The sequence below is a fragment of the Branchiostoma lanceolatum genome, chromosome 17 (genome assembly GCF_035083965.1).
Source record: "Branchiostoma lanceolatum isolate klBraLanc5 chromosome 17, klBraLanc5.hap2, whole genome shotgun sequence".
NCBI classification, from domain to species: domain Eukaryota; kingdom Metazoa; phylum Chordata; class Leptocardii; order Amphioxiformes; family Branchiostomatidae; genus Branchiostoma; species Branchiostoma lanceolatum.
Window position 1 is genome coordinate 15,724,094 of NC_089738.1, and position 17,262 is coordinate 15,741,355.

General features: G+C 42.6%; 1 protein-coding gene across 3 annotated transcripts in view; it reads left to right on the top strand.

The window, feature by feature from the left end:
• Positions 1–73: 73 nt before the first annotated feature.
• Positions 74–17,262, top strand: part of LOC136423014 (platelet binding protein GspB-like) — a 45,621-nt gene continuing 28,432 nt past the window's right edge. The window contains exons 1-2 of one of the 3 annotated variants that reach the window (XM_066410997.1): positions 74–484; positions 650–728. In XM_066410997.1, the coding sequence (XP_066267094.1) occupies positions 381–484; positions 650–728 (183 nt within the window). In that variant the 5' untranslated portion in view covers positions 74–380. Of the gene's footprint in view, positions 485–649; positions 729–14,895; positions 15,733–17,262 lie in introns of those variants that run through there. The other 2 variants (XM_066410998.1, XM_066410999.1) reach the window with 2 other exon arrangements.

Genomic DNA, 17,262 nt, shown 5'->3' on the forward strand with positions numbered 1-17,262 from the left:
GTTTCTAGGGAAGCTCATTTGCATACAGGCTTTTCAACCCATGACGTCTTATGTTAGCATTTCCGTGATCGTGCATGGGGGATTTTCGTCTCATTAACATACATCATCTATTTTCATTCATTAACACTCAGATTCGGTATTCGCAACTGTACGATTGCAAAAGAATCTAAAAGAGATATTTTTGGAAGTAGTTGTATCTTTAGGTCAGAAGATGTTGAGATTCTGGCGCTATCATTGATCGTAGTGACTGTCGAAAACCCCAAATTAGTCCTGACTATCGTTGCACGAAGTGTTTGCCCTATGCAAGGCTCCCGTACTTCAACCGAACCTACGGAACCATCGTGCTTCGCCTACTTTCAGCCAAAGCTCCAACAGATCGCATGGCTGTGCGAGAGGAACGCAATATTTGGGAGCTTCTGGGTGTCGGCAAGGACGGGGAGGTGTCAGCCAAGCCGGCGGGGGACGGCGGGACCAGTGCCGAGGCGTAAGCCGTCCAGCTTCCTTCCCCCTCCCACATGCGTGACACCCTGTCTCTCTCTTCCTGCGTCATGCCGATCGTCAGAGCGATGTTTCTGGGCAGGCTTCGACCTTTGGATTTCTGATCGCTCCCTCAGACAGGCATAATACACCCTCCTTCTTCCCTCCACAGGTTTTTGGCGGCCATTCGCAGCTCGGACATCAAGAGAATCCAAAGAACCATCGAGAAGGGAAGCGATATCAATGCGAAGGTGAGCCTATACGTATTGAGTTCGCTCGGAAATATAGGTCTCGGTCTTGGGGCCACGGGGCGTAGTAACATCGCTCGAGCCTGATCTATAAGATAAGGAGAACGAGTGGCAACGTTCGATGGTTTCAAGTCGGGAGACTTGAAGGTAAGTAATATTTTTCGCGATAAGTTAAAAAGTTGAGCTTCGTAGCGTTCGCGAAGGGACGAGAGGAGAGTGGTAGGGACGCAGGTGCGTCCGGGTATTATTATACGTGTCAGGTTTATATAAGACAACGCTTCTACACACCCACACCGCGACATGTTGGGAAAGGACGGTTTAGGAGAGAATGTATGGCGCGGGTTCGCTGTTATGGCGGAAGTGCATTGTCGCGAGCAGTGTGTCCGCCATGTCGGAGCGTGGTTGAAGTGGGGTGAGCAAATACCAAGCGAGACTGTGCAAGGATTTGGCCGCCAGGGCAGATTTAGGTTACGGCATTGGTCAGGCGGTACGTTCTGAAGGGCTGTTCTTTCAGGAGAGTGGACTAAAAACGGGCCGACGCAGGTGTGCTCATGTCTCTACGACGGCGTTACGTCACTCTCCCCAGCTTTTAAAACTGTCGTAAGACAATCGCAGGACTGTCGACGTCGATAGTCGTTGTTGCAGAGAAATTCACATAGCCGTGTTGACGATATACTTTTGGTTTGATGAAGTTGTGACTCATGCGAGTTGTTAGCGATATGGGCAGAAAAAGACGAGGATAAAAATGTCTACTCAGAAAATATGACGTAAAAGAAAAATCATGACATCGGCTAGCACACAGTATTGACGTGTAACATTATTTCCAGATTTTAGATAAAAGTAGTTAAAGGAGAAGAAGAAGAAGTTATATAGTAACATTTCGTATTTATGACATGACGCATTTTATGGCAGTACAATATCATCTGTGCAACGTAAAATGTTGTGTGCTCGCAGCCGGCTAGTCGGTAAATGTAATAATCCAGTTTCTGCACAATTTTTAGGTCACCACCAAATATTACATGAAGATACACATAAAATTGCCACATTAAACATCAAGAAACGATTTGTGTAAAACATGTTGCACAACGTAACAATTATATGAAGGTCTTTGATTGGTACGAAGCCTGACGATAGTCGCAGATTAATCATAAGACAGTTTGAAATCATAGCGTACGTGTTGTTTTCAAGTATACCATTAATACCCGTGTGCCACGAATATTCCTTTTTCCCCACTTATATCTATTCTGAATATCGCCGCACCTGTTCTATTCTTTTGGCCCAGATGATTGCAATATGAAGGATTATTGTAAATGTCGAAGTCTTGAAGTTCAGGCAGTAATCGAGGATACAATGGCTTGCCACGTACATGTAGCTGCGTCACAGTACAACTGTAGATCTAGAGCCGCTACGTTATAGCCCAGTTACAACAACAAGTACGCCCTCCCCATAGTGAAGAACGTTCTTAGGTTACAACATGTCGAAAGTGTTCTGTAAAGCAGGTTGGTTGCACGGAAATTGTTGCAATCCTTGTTGCTCTCACTGCTGTCGACTTCTTTTTTTAAGTCTTCGAAAAGCTACCGTTAAGGTGTGCTACATGAAAGAGTTGTCTACATTTTGTACACGGCGTCACTTGTTTACGTTTATGTTCACACATGTACAGTCGACGAAAGAGCCGACTAGCCATTTGCGGGTGAGAAATATCTGGTAGACTTTACAGTATTCAGGTGTCCGAAAGAGACCAAATGTACGGGCAATAGTTCAATAGACACATACGTTCACGATGTAATTATAGAAGGAGGGGCGGGGGTACGCTTAAATCCCACGCATGCTTTTATCTTGTGTACCTTATATATACCAGGTACTTGTAATATGGCCAGGGTTCCGGTCGTTGTTGTTTTCCTTGCCGTCTTGTTCCGTAGGAAAACCATTACGTACACAATATACTTAGAGAACGACGAAGGGTTTAGAAAGATATAATTGAAACAAAACAAGTATCTTTCGAAAAGTAGAAGTGGTAAAACCAAGCCCTAATGTAATGTACTATGACACAGCAAAAAGATAAGGCGCCAAGGTGTGGCTCTCTTCAAACACCTTTGCTCTAAGTCCATCAAGAAAGACGTCCGTAGCCGAATCTAGCTGTGTATTCACTGATGACCCCCAAGTCGAGTATTACAAGAAGATTGGTATTTTGAAAGTGCCATTCCAAATGTGCGAACATTACAGTCTGCTAGCGATTCGAGCCCAGAACATTTAGATTCAAGCCAACAGTCCAGAACACAGGCTCACCATTGCTCGATATCTAAGGACAGTTTCGTCAGATGACTGTCCCAGTGCTCCGTAGAAACCTTTACACGCCTCTAATTGAACAAAATTGTTCATGTACGTTCTTCCATCCGTGACGTCTGTACAGACAGACATTTTATGAAGTCGTGTGGTAAGAAAACGGCTGTGGTTTCCGCTGCAAGGGACGGTACAATCGCTAGGGACGGAAAGCAGTGCAGACCCTACAACAAGCACCCCAACCTTCATCTACTGAGAGGTTTGTTTTTATTTTTACTGAAAGCACCGATGACGTCACAACGACTTCCGGATGCCTGCACCTTTGTCACTGCCTCCGGTCGATTTTTCTTAGATTACTAACTTAATTACCCGACCAATGAAGACACACCATCCACGAGCACGTTGCTTTGAAATCAAACCGCCTCTTTACTCTTTCGGACATGATAGTTGTCTCTATGTTACAGAACTGAGTTGACAAGCCAAGATACATAATAATCTTACAAAAGTCTTCTTAGTTTGAAAAAAAAAACAACAACAAAGGGATAGGAACGTAGACATAAATTGTTAAGAGCAGTATTTCTAAGTAGATTCGACGGGGTGATTTTGTTGCAAGAACGGAAAGGTTGACATGTCTATGAGGAGGAAATCCTGGGCGAAGGTTCGAATCGAGCTCGCGCACCGTGTGAAGGGTTGCATTAGCCCTTTCGGATGGGCACGTAAAGTCGACGGCACTGTGTGTGCGATAGCTTTAGGCGTCAAACATCTGTACGTAAAAGGACTCAAGAGACTCACCGAGAAGAGTTGGAGTGACCCAGTGTCCTTGGCTGAAAACGTGAGCCGTAACGAAATCACATTGCACTACCACTAGCTACTTGAAAAGGCATCATGCTTCACATCGTTGGAGCTGACTGCTTTACCTTTACCTCAGCAACTGGAAAAGAATCAAATGTCAAATCAATAGATGGCCCCACACCGACGAAACAGGAAGTATAAATAGAACAGGATGCTATTATGTATCAGGTAAACGGCAGTGAAATGATGCAACTGCACATGCAGCCTGTTAGCTATAGACTGAAAAGTTGAATGGTACATGTAAATCCCAACGATGAAATGTGTTGCCATCATACATAGAGTATTATGTAACGATGTATAGTATACCATAAAAACATGCATACGCATTAAGCGTATGATATCATGATAGCCAATAATGAACGGACAATATATTATGTTGACTTCAGCTGAAAACTAATGTGTTGATACACATCTCTTCATCTATTGATAATCTTGGGTTTTAAAATTTGAGACGTGAAAACGGCAACAGATACAACGTTGGTAGAAGGTGTGGGGACTGTTTTCCATACTGCCGTTTCCGTGTATTCCGGCCTGAGTCCGTTCAACTGGAGCATAAGACGTCACGTGCACGGACACGGCAGCAGAGCCAAACAATAAAATAACCTTTAGATGTAAGCATCAACGGGCTAAGCTTAATGCCAAAGTCCATTGCCAGGCACCAGAGCCCGTATATCGCAACGCTAGCTCGCTTCAGGTATGGGCACAGTCGGCCACAAACCCTTCAAACAACAGCTTTTTAAATGCGCACCAGCTCCACACACAACCCAAATATCATAATCAATACTCTAGTCTAGAGGATAAATTGTAACCATAAATACAATGTATCATGACGAAGGAACTTGAATTAAAATTGCCAACATGAAAATGGACTCACATAAATATTCAGTTTTACGACACCAATCTTTGTATAGGAATGAATCCATCGCCTTCGACGTCACTTTTTGCAGATTGCCAACACGTCACATAGTATGTGGCGTCCTCCGTCTTTATAAAATGTTATTATTGTTTTAATCAAACCACACCGACAATGTCAGTCTATGGCAGGAAACGTCCAGACACTGTCATCGGAATCAAAGATGAAGTAGATCATTTAACCAGCACAGCCGTATCATCAAACATGTCACGTCATCTTATACACTGAAATTCAGGTCGTTAGTAACGATTTTAGTCGGCGTCCCGTCTAACCGGATACTGTCATAACCGCAGTCAGAGTACGGCCGATTATTCCAACAGTGTAACATTAGGCCAAAAATAGTTACTCAAGCGACTGGATAAAATTTTGAAACAATCAGACGTTTCAGACAGCATCCGCTGTCTTTCGTCAGTGTCTAACGATAGGCGTTTCACAATTTTATCCAGTTGCTTGAGTAACTATTTTTGGCGTATCTTACTACCTGGATGTCTAACCTTCATCAAGTGTAACGTAAGATATAAAACCCATCGTGCATGTAACGTGAACCTGTTTCCACTTCAAGGCTATGCTTGTGGATAAGTAGCAGTGTTACTAGTACCCGGTTGGCACCCGTTTCCGCTCTTCAAGTTACAGTTCGATCCCACGCCGGGAACATTTGATGATATGTCAAATATTACTAAATGTGAGTGGGCGTCTAAAGCCGAGCTAAAAGACGCCATGTTGCTTCCGACATCTCAAATGGAGCACCGGGATTCTTCTGCCAGAAGTATCTTATAAACCTTCTTAATAAATTTTCTGATGAGAAGCTATAGTAGTTATCATCCTTTGTTATCTCGTCTTTCTGAGGCTGACATTGACATCGGTTGACGTGATATTGGCTTTTCAGGAGTCGTTTGGGAGGTTACTTCTTTTAACTTGGAAACGACTGCGTGGGCATATGTAATGTCTATAACAGCTTTCTTTTCTGAAGATTCATGTTGATATTACCACTTTCTTGCTATCTAAGGGCCCTGTCACACTTGTGCGTATATTCAAGTGCGCATGAGTTCCGCAGTAACATTTTTTTTGGTTTAAGTAAATTTTGCGGGGAGGAAGTTGTTTTCTACTTTGACCCACCGTTGAGCAGTATAGTTGTCAAACCAAAGAAATGACTTCGGCTGCAAACTTAACCTCAACCCAAAACATGTGACAGGTGCTTAAAAGGTTCTGGTGCCGTTGGACGTGCGTGCGTGGGGAACGCTTCACCAAGACAGAAGCTGCGTCACAGTCATTAAGACTGTTGATCTCTCAGTACGCGGGATGGATTGATTGCTTGCATGTGCTATCAATTCCTCCACCCACACACAGAAGCATCCGAGAGATAGACCGATTTGTGCTCACCGTAACGGAACAAGCCCAAAATCGAATCAATTCATATGATTGTTCTATAATTACAGCAATGATATCCAAATATCAAACCGAACGAAAGATTATTCCCGTATTAGATCTGCATGATTATTTCAATAATCGTAAATTTCATGAAATTTTGATTGAACATTTATGGAGAAGCGCAAATTTATGCATAACACCGTTGCGCAGTTTCGCTGCCGTGCTAGCGTAGCCATGTCTAATATCTTCGTCAAGACGAATGACCAACTACTAGGTCGGTCACGTGACGTCTCGGACACATGACGTCAGCAAAACGTGCCAGTAATGTGTCGTGTCGTTCATGTTTGTATCAGTGTTGCCGTTGTTGCTTGGATGTAATGGTAGTACAATGTCCGTCAAAATGATATCACCTTTTTTTGTTTGTTTACACACCCCAAACTCAGTAAGCTCACAGTAAGCTTGAATAGATGACGAAAACGTAATTGACACTCAACCAGAAAGACAATCAACGGCAACCTATGCACATCTTGTGTTGATTGAGTAGACGAATGTCGCCGAATTGGAGACGAATTACTAGTATGACAAAAGCAAAGTTATGCACGCAGTAGTATGGAGAGCATGATTATCAATTTTGTTTTATGCCAGAATACAACATCGAAGTGTCAAATTCACCAACAACAGTAAAATTTGTATCAAACTCGAGTCTAACAAAATTCTGACATATTGTGATATGCAATACGGGGCTTAAATATAAGTATAGATATATACAGCCACATAAAGATTTACCGTTACTAGCTACATTGAGAGTGAATAATTACCTTAATGATAACGCCGTATGGGATCATTACTTACTTGTCGAATGTAATCGTTAGTTTTGCGAAAGGCAGACAACATTGTTTATGATATGCAGATGACAGTCGCCGATAACAGGTTTTAATGTATCAAACTTGATTGGGGAGCGCGCGTCAGCCCGAAAGGAAAACGTCCAGAGACTGTTTTGTCAGACATGGCGGCAATTTTATAGCTTTATTCCGGGTGCTAATATTTGGGGATATATTAAAGGTTTTTCCATTTGCGATGGTACCAATATGCTAGCTCGATATAGACAAATATGCTAGCTCGATATAGACAAATACGTTTTTTTCTACAATACGCTTGTATAACACTAGTGTATAGACAAAACGTCTAGGGAATATTTTGTCAGACATGGCGGCAAATGTATAGCTTTATTCCGGATGCTAATATTTGAGGATATATTAAAGGATTTCCAACTTGGTGGTACAAATATAAACATGCTAGCTCGATGTTAACAAATACGTTTTTTTTTCGGACAATACGTTCGTATGATACTAGTGATGTCGCAGTTTCCACTCACTGACTATCGTAATGCAATGGAATAGGGTTGATTCAACTTGTACTATGTAAATGGATAACCATAAGATTGACTTCGAACAGGGTCATAATCTAGCATTTAAAGAGCGGCACAGTACGGATTTAACCTCTGCGACATAGGAGGTTTAAACCCCCTTACTGTGACGCAGAAAAGAACGTGAAAATCCAGGCAATGCATATGTGGTGTACCTCTTTGTTGAAATTCTCGCCGGGCGCTTTCCTCTATTTTCTTTATCTCACTTCACACCGAGCGATGTCGGAGCTGCTGATCCATTGCAGCCTATGCTCATATGTAACAGCACACTCCACAGATCTCTTTGAACAGATAGTAACATTATTTTTACAAAGAGATTTAGGACAAGATAACGCTAGAATAAATGATATGAGACAACGCAGCAGAGGGATACAGTTGACTTGAGGGTAGGCGGTGGCGGACTTTGGTCAGACAAAAATACGTCAGTCAATATCTTCAGATTAGAGTCAAACATATAAGTTACATAGACGTCAAGATAGAAAATCAAACCAAATTGTGAATAAAGCCGTAATTACGTAACGCCGTTTTAACGACGTTGCCACTAAACATTTGAACTACCACAAGGCATCTACAAGATCTATTGATTTCATGGCAGGACAATTTTTAATATGGAACCTTGATATGGGGCATGCAATTATAAAACGACACTGCCAACAGAACTCAGCAAATGCGAACATCACGATAACCGCAACATATCCATTTATATGTACTTCAAGCCCAGCAGACGTGACGTGAGATGAAATGACAACTACATAGCGAGGTATCCCCTCTTTGCCTATCAGCAGACGTCTGTTGTTCCAGATATTACTCTAATGTCTACGCATATCAGTCGTGACATGGTAATCAGTTGCTGCTTAGGGCCCTGTCACACTTGTGCGTATACAATGTACTCTGCAAGTGCGTACGAGTTGCGCATTAACATTTTTTTTGGATTAAGTGTGGTTTGTGGGGGAAAATTTGTTTTCTACTTTGACCCACCGTTGAGCAGCCTAGAGATCGAACCTAAGCAATCACTTATTTTGCTGCAAACTTAACCTAAACCCAAAACATATTAATACGCAACTCATGCGGACTTGCATATACGCACAAGTGTGACAGGGGCTTTACAGAGGCTAGCACAGTGGTTTATAGCTGCAAGCATGACGAAATATTGTGATTTCTTTGTACGAAAGTCCCCCAAGCTAGGTGTAGTTTTTTGTAAAGATGATACATGTGTAGCTGGTATATTTTTTAGCATTACTCGTTTTAGGATTAGACTTAATTTCGAACACAATTTGAAAACAGGACGTACTCAAATTACAGCACCAGGCTTACGAGGACCTTTGCAACGACCTGATGTTTGGTTAGCCTCCGTTGCAGGCTCTGAACCGGCTTTTGGGGGGGCTAAATAATACACTTTTTGCAGCCAGCCCGTAACTATCAGCCAACCCTGTAACTATCAGCCGGCTAGATAGTTACAGAATTGGCTGATAGTTACGGGCGGGCTGCATGCAAAAAGTGCATTATTTAGCCCCCCCCAAAAGCCGGTTCAGAGCCTGCAACGGAGGCTAATGTTTGGTAACTGCTCAGCTACATGGATTACAAATACAAAAAAACATTACATTCATTAACAAACAGACCGAAATCAATACCTCTGTTTTTACGGAGGCAATAAGCCTCCAAAAAGGCCTGCCGCGAAGCCTGGTTTGTAGGCTACGGTTGTCCTTCCTGAGGAGAGTCACGTAGTTACACACGTGTCATTTCCAGCTCGTAGCGGAGGGAGGATCCCCGATAAGTTCATTTGCAACATTTGAATATCGACGTGATGGCATTCGGTCACTGGATAAAGGGCGCGGGCCAATCCCCCGAGCAGATGTAGCAGTCGGGCCTGTTCTCAGCGCATTTGGAGGTGTTGTGTACGTTTTTATGGAGTTTACAGGAAGGTAAAAAGTGCGTAATTCCCAGAAAAACGTGCAAAATGCTCAAACCAAGTCCGACTGCTACTGACACCAGCTTGGAGATTAGGCACGGACTAATCACACACACAGAAACTGCGCAGATGCTCCTTTTCTCCAAGCAGAGGTTTCCATCGGGGGGCTAGTTAGTGGCCGCAAAAGCGTTAAGAATTGCGGTCACTACTAGCCCCCCGATCGAAACCTCTGCTTGGAGAATAAGCTGCCCTGGCGTGACATGTCGGAGCTCACATCGCAAAGCCAAGCGTTTAATCTCTAGCGATGCAAGGTTTTCAATATAGGAGTTTCATATGAAAATATTTTCTAGACAACATTCTGCCCAACGCTTCAATTCATAGCAACTTTTTAAAAACATTTTGTCATTTCAGGACATTTTAAAAATGTGTCATCTACGGTCAAAAGACGCCAGGCCTAACCAAAACAAAGCCGATTTATAACAAGTAAACATGTCAGTACGGCTCAGCGACGTCGCAGTATTGAATATCGCTGGCTAATGTGTTAAGGTAGATTCGTCTTGTAAAGAAATGATCTAAACATTGATTCTTTGATTGTTCCCATCTTACATACGGTCGGCAATGATCATGTATATCTATAGATCCACAGAAATTGTCATATCTTCTGTGTCCTATCTATACCGTAGATTCCCAAAATATCTTATGTTATGAACATAAACATTAATTCTTTGATTGTTTCGATCCTATAATAGGAGCTTCCAAGGATACGCAATGATAATGGCAACATCTTCTGTGTTTTATCTATTCTGTGGATAACAACAAAATGCCTGGAAACTAAGCCTTAATTGAACACAGCGTAAATATAAGTAATAACTATTATAAACATAAACATTGATTCTTCGATTGTTCCGATCCTAAAATAATAGCTTCCAAGGGTACGCAATGATTACGTATATTTATATAGCTAAAGAAATGGCAAAATCTTCGGTGTCTTATGTATTCCGTGGATTCCAAAAATATGCCTGGAAGCCGATTTGTTAACAAGTCAGATTGTCAGTACGGCATAGTGACGTCGCCGCAATTGAATATCCCTGGCTAATGTGTTAGGTTAGATTCATCTTGTAAAGAAATTACCCAGTCATCGATTCTTTGATTGTTCCGATCCTACAATAGGGAAGGTCATGACTATGTATCTATATATCCACAGGAGTTGCCAAATCTTGTGTGTCCTATCTATGTATACTGTGGATTTTAAGAATATCCCTGGAAACCGGTTGCCGCAGACTGTGATTTGCGTGCTGCGTGTCAAGACGTCGAGAATGACGCAATGGGCATAATTAACTTCCTTCCGTTTCATGGCGTAACCATGGCAGGGGTTTGGCATTCAAGCATGGGAAAATAAATTGAGGCCGTTTATATCTTGATTTCAGAAAAATAGTCTGTGAGAGCAAAGGCAGATGTGTCCATTATATATTCAGCATACATCAAAGCTTCCTATTAATAGGTCCTGTACAGTTACAAAGAACATTTTGATATATAGTCAAATGACATAACACATCAAAAATTCTTCTTTGGATGAATTATAACGGAGTAATATATGGAGTCCAGGACAGTTGTTTTATGATATATTTTATATGAAAGCGCAAGCAAAGCATGTATATCTATCAAAATACCGCAAGTGTCACAGTATAATGAACATGAAAATAACGAATTGCTCAGGTCTAGACCGTGTGACGTTATAAGGTTGAAATCAACACTGATATTCTATATTGATTTTGTTTTTGTCCTGAATTCTTGTGGATTACGTTCTGAGCTGCGTAACAGTCGTTCACACAGCCCTCACGAAACAATCTTACCTTTCAGGCATGATCGATTCTACTGATTTCCATTTCAAAGTCACTCTAAGGTCTTTCTCCTCATTTCAAAACGAGCTAAATGGAGTAGAACAGATAGGATATTTTCAGTACCCTATGTTCTGACGTAAACGGAAATAGTATCCCAGAAATATACCATTCTAAAAGGGTTCCTTTCTTGGTCAATTATTACAGAAGTGTCTCATATGAATAGTTATGTTCATAAGCATTCAATCATACTGATCACTTGTTAATTTTAGATGTGCACAGTGTCATTTGTACGAGGGCAATAAATTACTGTACATCAAAAATCCTTCTATGGTAATGTAAGGTCATCTAGAGGATAAAGCATTTCGCTTGTACAAATTTGTACGAAATGTCAGAGTGTAACTGCTTGTGAAAGGTAGTGGGGTAGTTATATTCTCTCTCAAAAGTTATCATTGTAGGATGAGGACGATGTTCTAAGCCAGTTACCTGGTTAGTACTTTACATAGTAAGTTGAATCAACCCCATGGAATTGCATTGCAGAACTGTTTTCATGGAGCAAAAACTGCGACATCATTGTGCCTTATGAACGTGCAGAAAAGCTGGCAGTTTGTGTTTTTCTTGCGCTGTTTGTAAACGTAGGAAATATGAAATAATGGTGTAAATGTGCACAAATGTGCCTGTAATAGATATCATTTTGCAATCTTCTTAAAATTCTTTCACCTCAATCTTACTATGAGAGCCTCTTACGGGCATGTTTTGCGTAGGTAGAGTTCGCTCATCCGGGACTATTTATCCCGGGAATGTTTGGTCCTTGTCAGTCCAAATTTGATCTGTGCAATAGATGTTGTAATACGAACAGCATGCGAAGAATCGCAGGATGAACATGTGTGCACTAGGATAGAAATGTCATTGAAAAGCATGTCTATACTACTGAAGTGACCAATCAACTAAATCTGGAACAAGGTTCATGGTACGGATTATGTTGCATTACTTAGCTTTAGTGTTTTTTTTCTCAAGACAAAGGCATGTGAGCGTTGACTGTTGTTGCGCACAGCTATACCGTTGTTGAATGAATGAAGACCTTTAATTGTGCATTTTGCCCAATTGACCTGAGTACAGGTCAAAGACATTTTTACAAACATGTCTAGCACATGTATATAGAACTGGCTTCTTCTTGCTAACGGTGAAATTGTACAATTGTGTGGGTTCAGCTATAGTCGGTTTACCATGACGCACATTCTTTTATTTTCAACCCCAAGTCAAGCATACAAAATGGGGTGCCATGTAATGTATGTGCAGCGCATCGGCGCACCTACAAGTAGATGCCGCAGGGCGTTTTACGTAGGCACGTCCCCCCAGTTGGCGAGAAAGGGGTGTTTGCGCCCCACATTCCATGGCGCAGATCGCTGCGCGCGAGGTAATGAAAATATTGACACGCTTAGCTGCTAGGTACGCAGTGCAGATAGTTTCCAAGCAGATGTAATGAAGATTAGCATAACCTTCTCGATCAGTCCGGTTTTCCGAGTAGTATATACACAACTCCTCTAACATTTGTAGCCATCCGGATGTATGTTAGCCTCCACCAGGCCTTCCTACGGGGTAATGGATCGTAGAATTCGGCAAAAGAAGGAAAAAATGGCCAGTAGAGTCAGTCCACGGTAAGGTATATATTTCCCCCCGCGCTTGCAACTGAACCCTCTGTTGGCTAAACTTCCCTGGCAAATATCCTCCCTATAGCTGGCGTAGTTAGTCTTGTAGAGATAAGATGTGTGGATGTCAGATAAACGTCGTGGCTCGAAAACTTAACGATATTCCCTCCGGAGTCTGCTTAGTGTTGGTACGATGTACATATATGTTTGTATGTCACGTCAGCGTTATGATGGGCGCTTCTTTACCACAGTAAAGCCATTTACCATATTTTGTGATGCAACTTTTAACCCCAATGTTTGGAAATACCGTAAATATCGTTTTGAACAGCTTGAGGGATGTTTTGAGGCATGTAGTATTGACGTCCTGCCAAAATTATGTTGGACGCTCCTAAGCACAATCAAAGGTGTCCGGCGCATAAAAAGACGCCTTACACTAGTCTGCCGGGAACACTGAATTTTACTATCGTTCACTGTCATTAAACCACACTTCCCCACAAGAAAGATATATAACGAACTCAGAGATCAATGCAGTGTCCTGCAGTCGGTGTTAGAGGTCACCCAGTTAGCAAAGGTTTGCAGCGGAAAGAAATCAATACATAAAGACCCCGAAATACCGGACCGTGCCATTTCGTCATTGAATGCTTGTCGCATCTCAGTGTTTCCTGTGCGTTACTGTGTTCCACCCTTTAATTTTCCAAGCGCGCTTTCTCATGGCGTAAACTGACTTTTATACCTTATTCTTGTTACTTATATCACGGGAATTAGGGGTTTTAGTCAACGTATTTTAGCAAGACTCAATTCATAAAAAATCCATATGTATTTGTTATTCATTTCAGGAAACAACAGGCGTTGTATGATACGTTTTTTTAGCACTCTTGGTAATATGATAAGGTCAGTTGAAGAGTATGTATATGCACATATTTGTGATCCTTATGAAGTTACGTGGGAAGGACTTCAGCTTCGACGTAACTCAATATGTATGCAGTAAAAGGATCCTCACCTGCGCGCGTACCATAGGTATAGTTTTGTGTTTAAATCTGCGCAATTTACACCCACCCACCTCTGCGTGTTGCCGTAATACTAGATCTGTCTCAGGATCGGGCCGGAATTACTAGTAACCGGAAACGAGACGTTTAGCTGCATCGTCGCACCCTTAACTACATGTACGGGGGCATGTCGTTTCCCATGTTCTGTTTTATGGCAAGAAAGACTATTGGAGCGGCGCGAAGTCTAACACTCATAGGAGAGTAGAAGTAGAACAAAATGTTTTAGTCTTTTTTTACACAAAGGGAGTAAGGGCTTGGTCGCACTCGTTGTACGATGGTCGTGCGATTGCAAACTGAAAAAATCATTCCTGGGATAGTAGAAGTACATGTGTGGTATACTGTACATTACTCAGCTGTTTTGTTACCTTGTAAAAGCAATCTCTCATGCAGATGTATCGGTGGCAATGACAGTATCCAACTGGCAAAAGCAGTCCAACTGGCCAATAATACTACTTTTGCCAGTTGGACACTGTCATTGCCACCGATACATCTGTTTGGAGAGTAACAAAAAAGGGTGGTCTTAGATCATTATCAAGTTTGCATGAAAATGCATCAAAATCGTACCAGGACCTGCGGCCAATGTGACCACGTCGTTAACGATCGCCCCCTTACATCACGTCTTATTGTTTTCAACAAGTGCTTAGCTGAAGCTTTATACTGTATAATGAACGGCCCCTTGGTTGCGTGCGTGTAGCGCCACGCCTATGTAAAACTAGCAAACCCTGCGACCTCCATTGCTCCTGAGTGTAAACAATCCGTCACCACTGTACAAGCGGTCGTTACGTTATATATGATTACGTGGATTGCGGGCCGCGTACACTACTATCAGATATTAATGGACAGTCCCCTTAGAATTGTGCCATTCGAACGCTCCTGCGTCACACACTGCTCAGTACAGTGCGCACGGGCTAAATTGGAAACGCTGCCCGCGGAATGATTTAACCACAGTTTAGCTCAATCGATGGTATTATGGGATCCGATACGCTTGTGATCTCCCGTGCCGTCATACGTAATCATTTGCCGTCTCCCTCCACGTAGCGCCCGCCCATGCCCTATATTTGCTGCGACGTCCAATCGCCATACTGTTTACTGCTTCTCTAGCTTTGGCAGCGGACGTCGTGCGGCTGTTGTTGTGGTGGCGCGCTGTTGTTGTATATTCTTGGCGGACCTCGCACGAAACGACACCCGTGTTCATGTTGCACGATTCACGGTCGATTGCTCTCCCGGGCGAGACTTAAACTGTCATCGCTGTGAACACGACCTTCTGTATGACGTAGGTGAGAGGAGCCAGGCAGGGAGCTCCGGAGGTAGAAACACGGGGTGGTTGTGTTGTGTGCGCGCGCGGAACCCAGGGCTTCATCCGTCAAATCATCGCGGCCAACCTCGCAAATCTTCTCCATTTTGCACGCGGCGTGGTGAGAGAGAGAGAGGACCAACGCTTTGATCGTCTTTGGTGACGGCATTGAAGGAATCGCCGCTACATTTCACTGGCGGTAGCAGCAACAAGACAGTCAAATCTTACGCCGAGTTTTATTCTGCTCGGATGGAAAGACTCGAAAACGAGAAAACATCGCGGCAAGAAGAGGCGAATTACCTCTGTAACAGTTGCGTGTCAGAAGTAGCTGTTTGCTGGGTCACTGAAAACGCTGCTCTAGACTAATCGGCAAAGAAGCTGTCAAACTCTCAACCGCACGTCATGGCAACGCTTTGGAGGCCCTTTTCTGAGGTACATCCATTTCAATGGGTATATGTAGTGTCAAGGGCGTTATATGAGATTGTCATTGTGATCCTTTATGTAGTTAAGCTGCGTAGACGCCGTGTCGTTAAGCATTCTCATACGTAGTTTCGAACCGCAATGGAGAATGATTGTTAAGGTGTAAACCACATAGCGCATATTCGTCCATGGCGATATGAGCTCTTACATGTAGGTTAGGGATGTCAGAGGGAACAACGTTTTAGCTGGGGGTAAATAGCGGCGTTTTAAGTGTGATGGAGGTTGTTGCACTCAGGCAGTAGATATCGTCAGATCTAGATCTATGCCACGAAGATTCCGCTAGAAAAAAAAAACTGTTAGCGGCATGATTTTGTTAGTGTAAGTCCTGGTCGTTGAGATACTCGGAAATCGGGTTCCACGGAATCAGTAGCTTCAATGTGCTCACAAATATGCTAATCTCCAAGCAGATGCTGACTGGCAAGATCGTAACATTTTCTAGCTCCCCGTTTTGTTACAAACCGCATTTCCGAACAAAAATGGGGATGTATAAAATGTTACGGTATTACTCGGTAACATCTGCTTGGAGATTGCGAATATGCTATCATTTAATACAAATTAAACTCTAAAACTGAATGACAAACGTATACGGCGATTACTTCCGGACGTTTCGAGTGACATCCATCACTCTTATATCATTCTAGTGACGCTGAAGAAGAGTGATGGATGTCACTCAAAACGTCCGGAAGTGATCTCCGTATCTCATCCACTTGTAGGGATTGATTTGTCCTTATTTATTTCATATATTGGCAAATGTCACAATACATTACGCGGACTCTCGAAGCAGCATAGCTGAATATGGGAGAGGCAATAGAGATAAGGCCAGAAAAAAACATGGGTTTTGGCAATTTGCTTTGTCTTCAAACAATGATTACCTGGATATCTAAACTTCGTTCAGGCTTCAACCTACGGTAAATTTGACAATACAAACTGGATTCAACCGTAGTCTCTGATTAGTTATGATACCCGCTTCTGGAGTGGAATTCGCTTCTTAGTATTTTGTTTTTTTTCCTCACCGGAAACTTCGTGGAGGTCGTTTTTGTAACAAAACGGGGAGCTAGAAAAACGTTACGATCTTGCCTGTCAGCATCTGCTTGGAGATGAGCATATTTGTGTGCAACCTGAAAATACTAATTCCGTGGACACGGATTTCCAAGTATCTCCACGAGTACGACTTATACTAATCAAATCGTGCCGCAAACATGTGCTTTTTTCCTGACGGAAACTTCGTGGAGGAGGTCTATATCTAACGGCATCTACTATCTTGGGGAAACAACCTCCTTCACACATTAACGCCGCTATTTACTCCCCAGCTAAAACGCTGTACCTTGTGACATCCCTAACCTAAGAGCTCACGTCGCCGTGGACAAGTCAAATACGCGAAATGTGCTAATAGTAATACTGACGCAATCACCGCGACAGGGCACTACTTGGGCCTTTTTACGTACTTACGACTCGAAGGCGATAAGCGGCTTATTCCCTTTT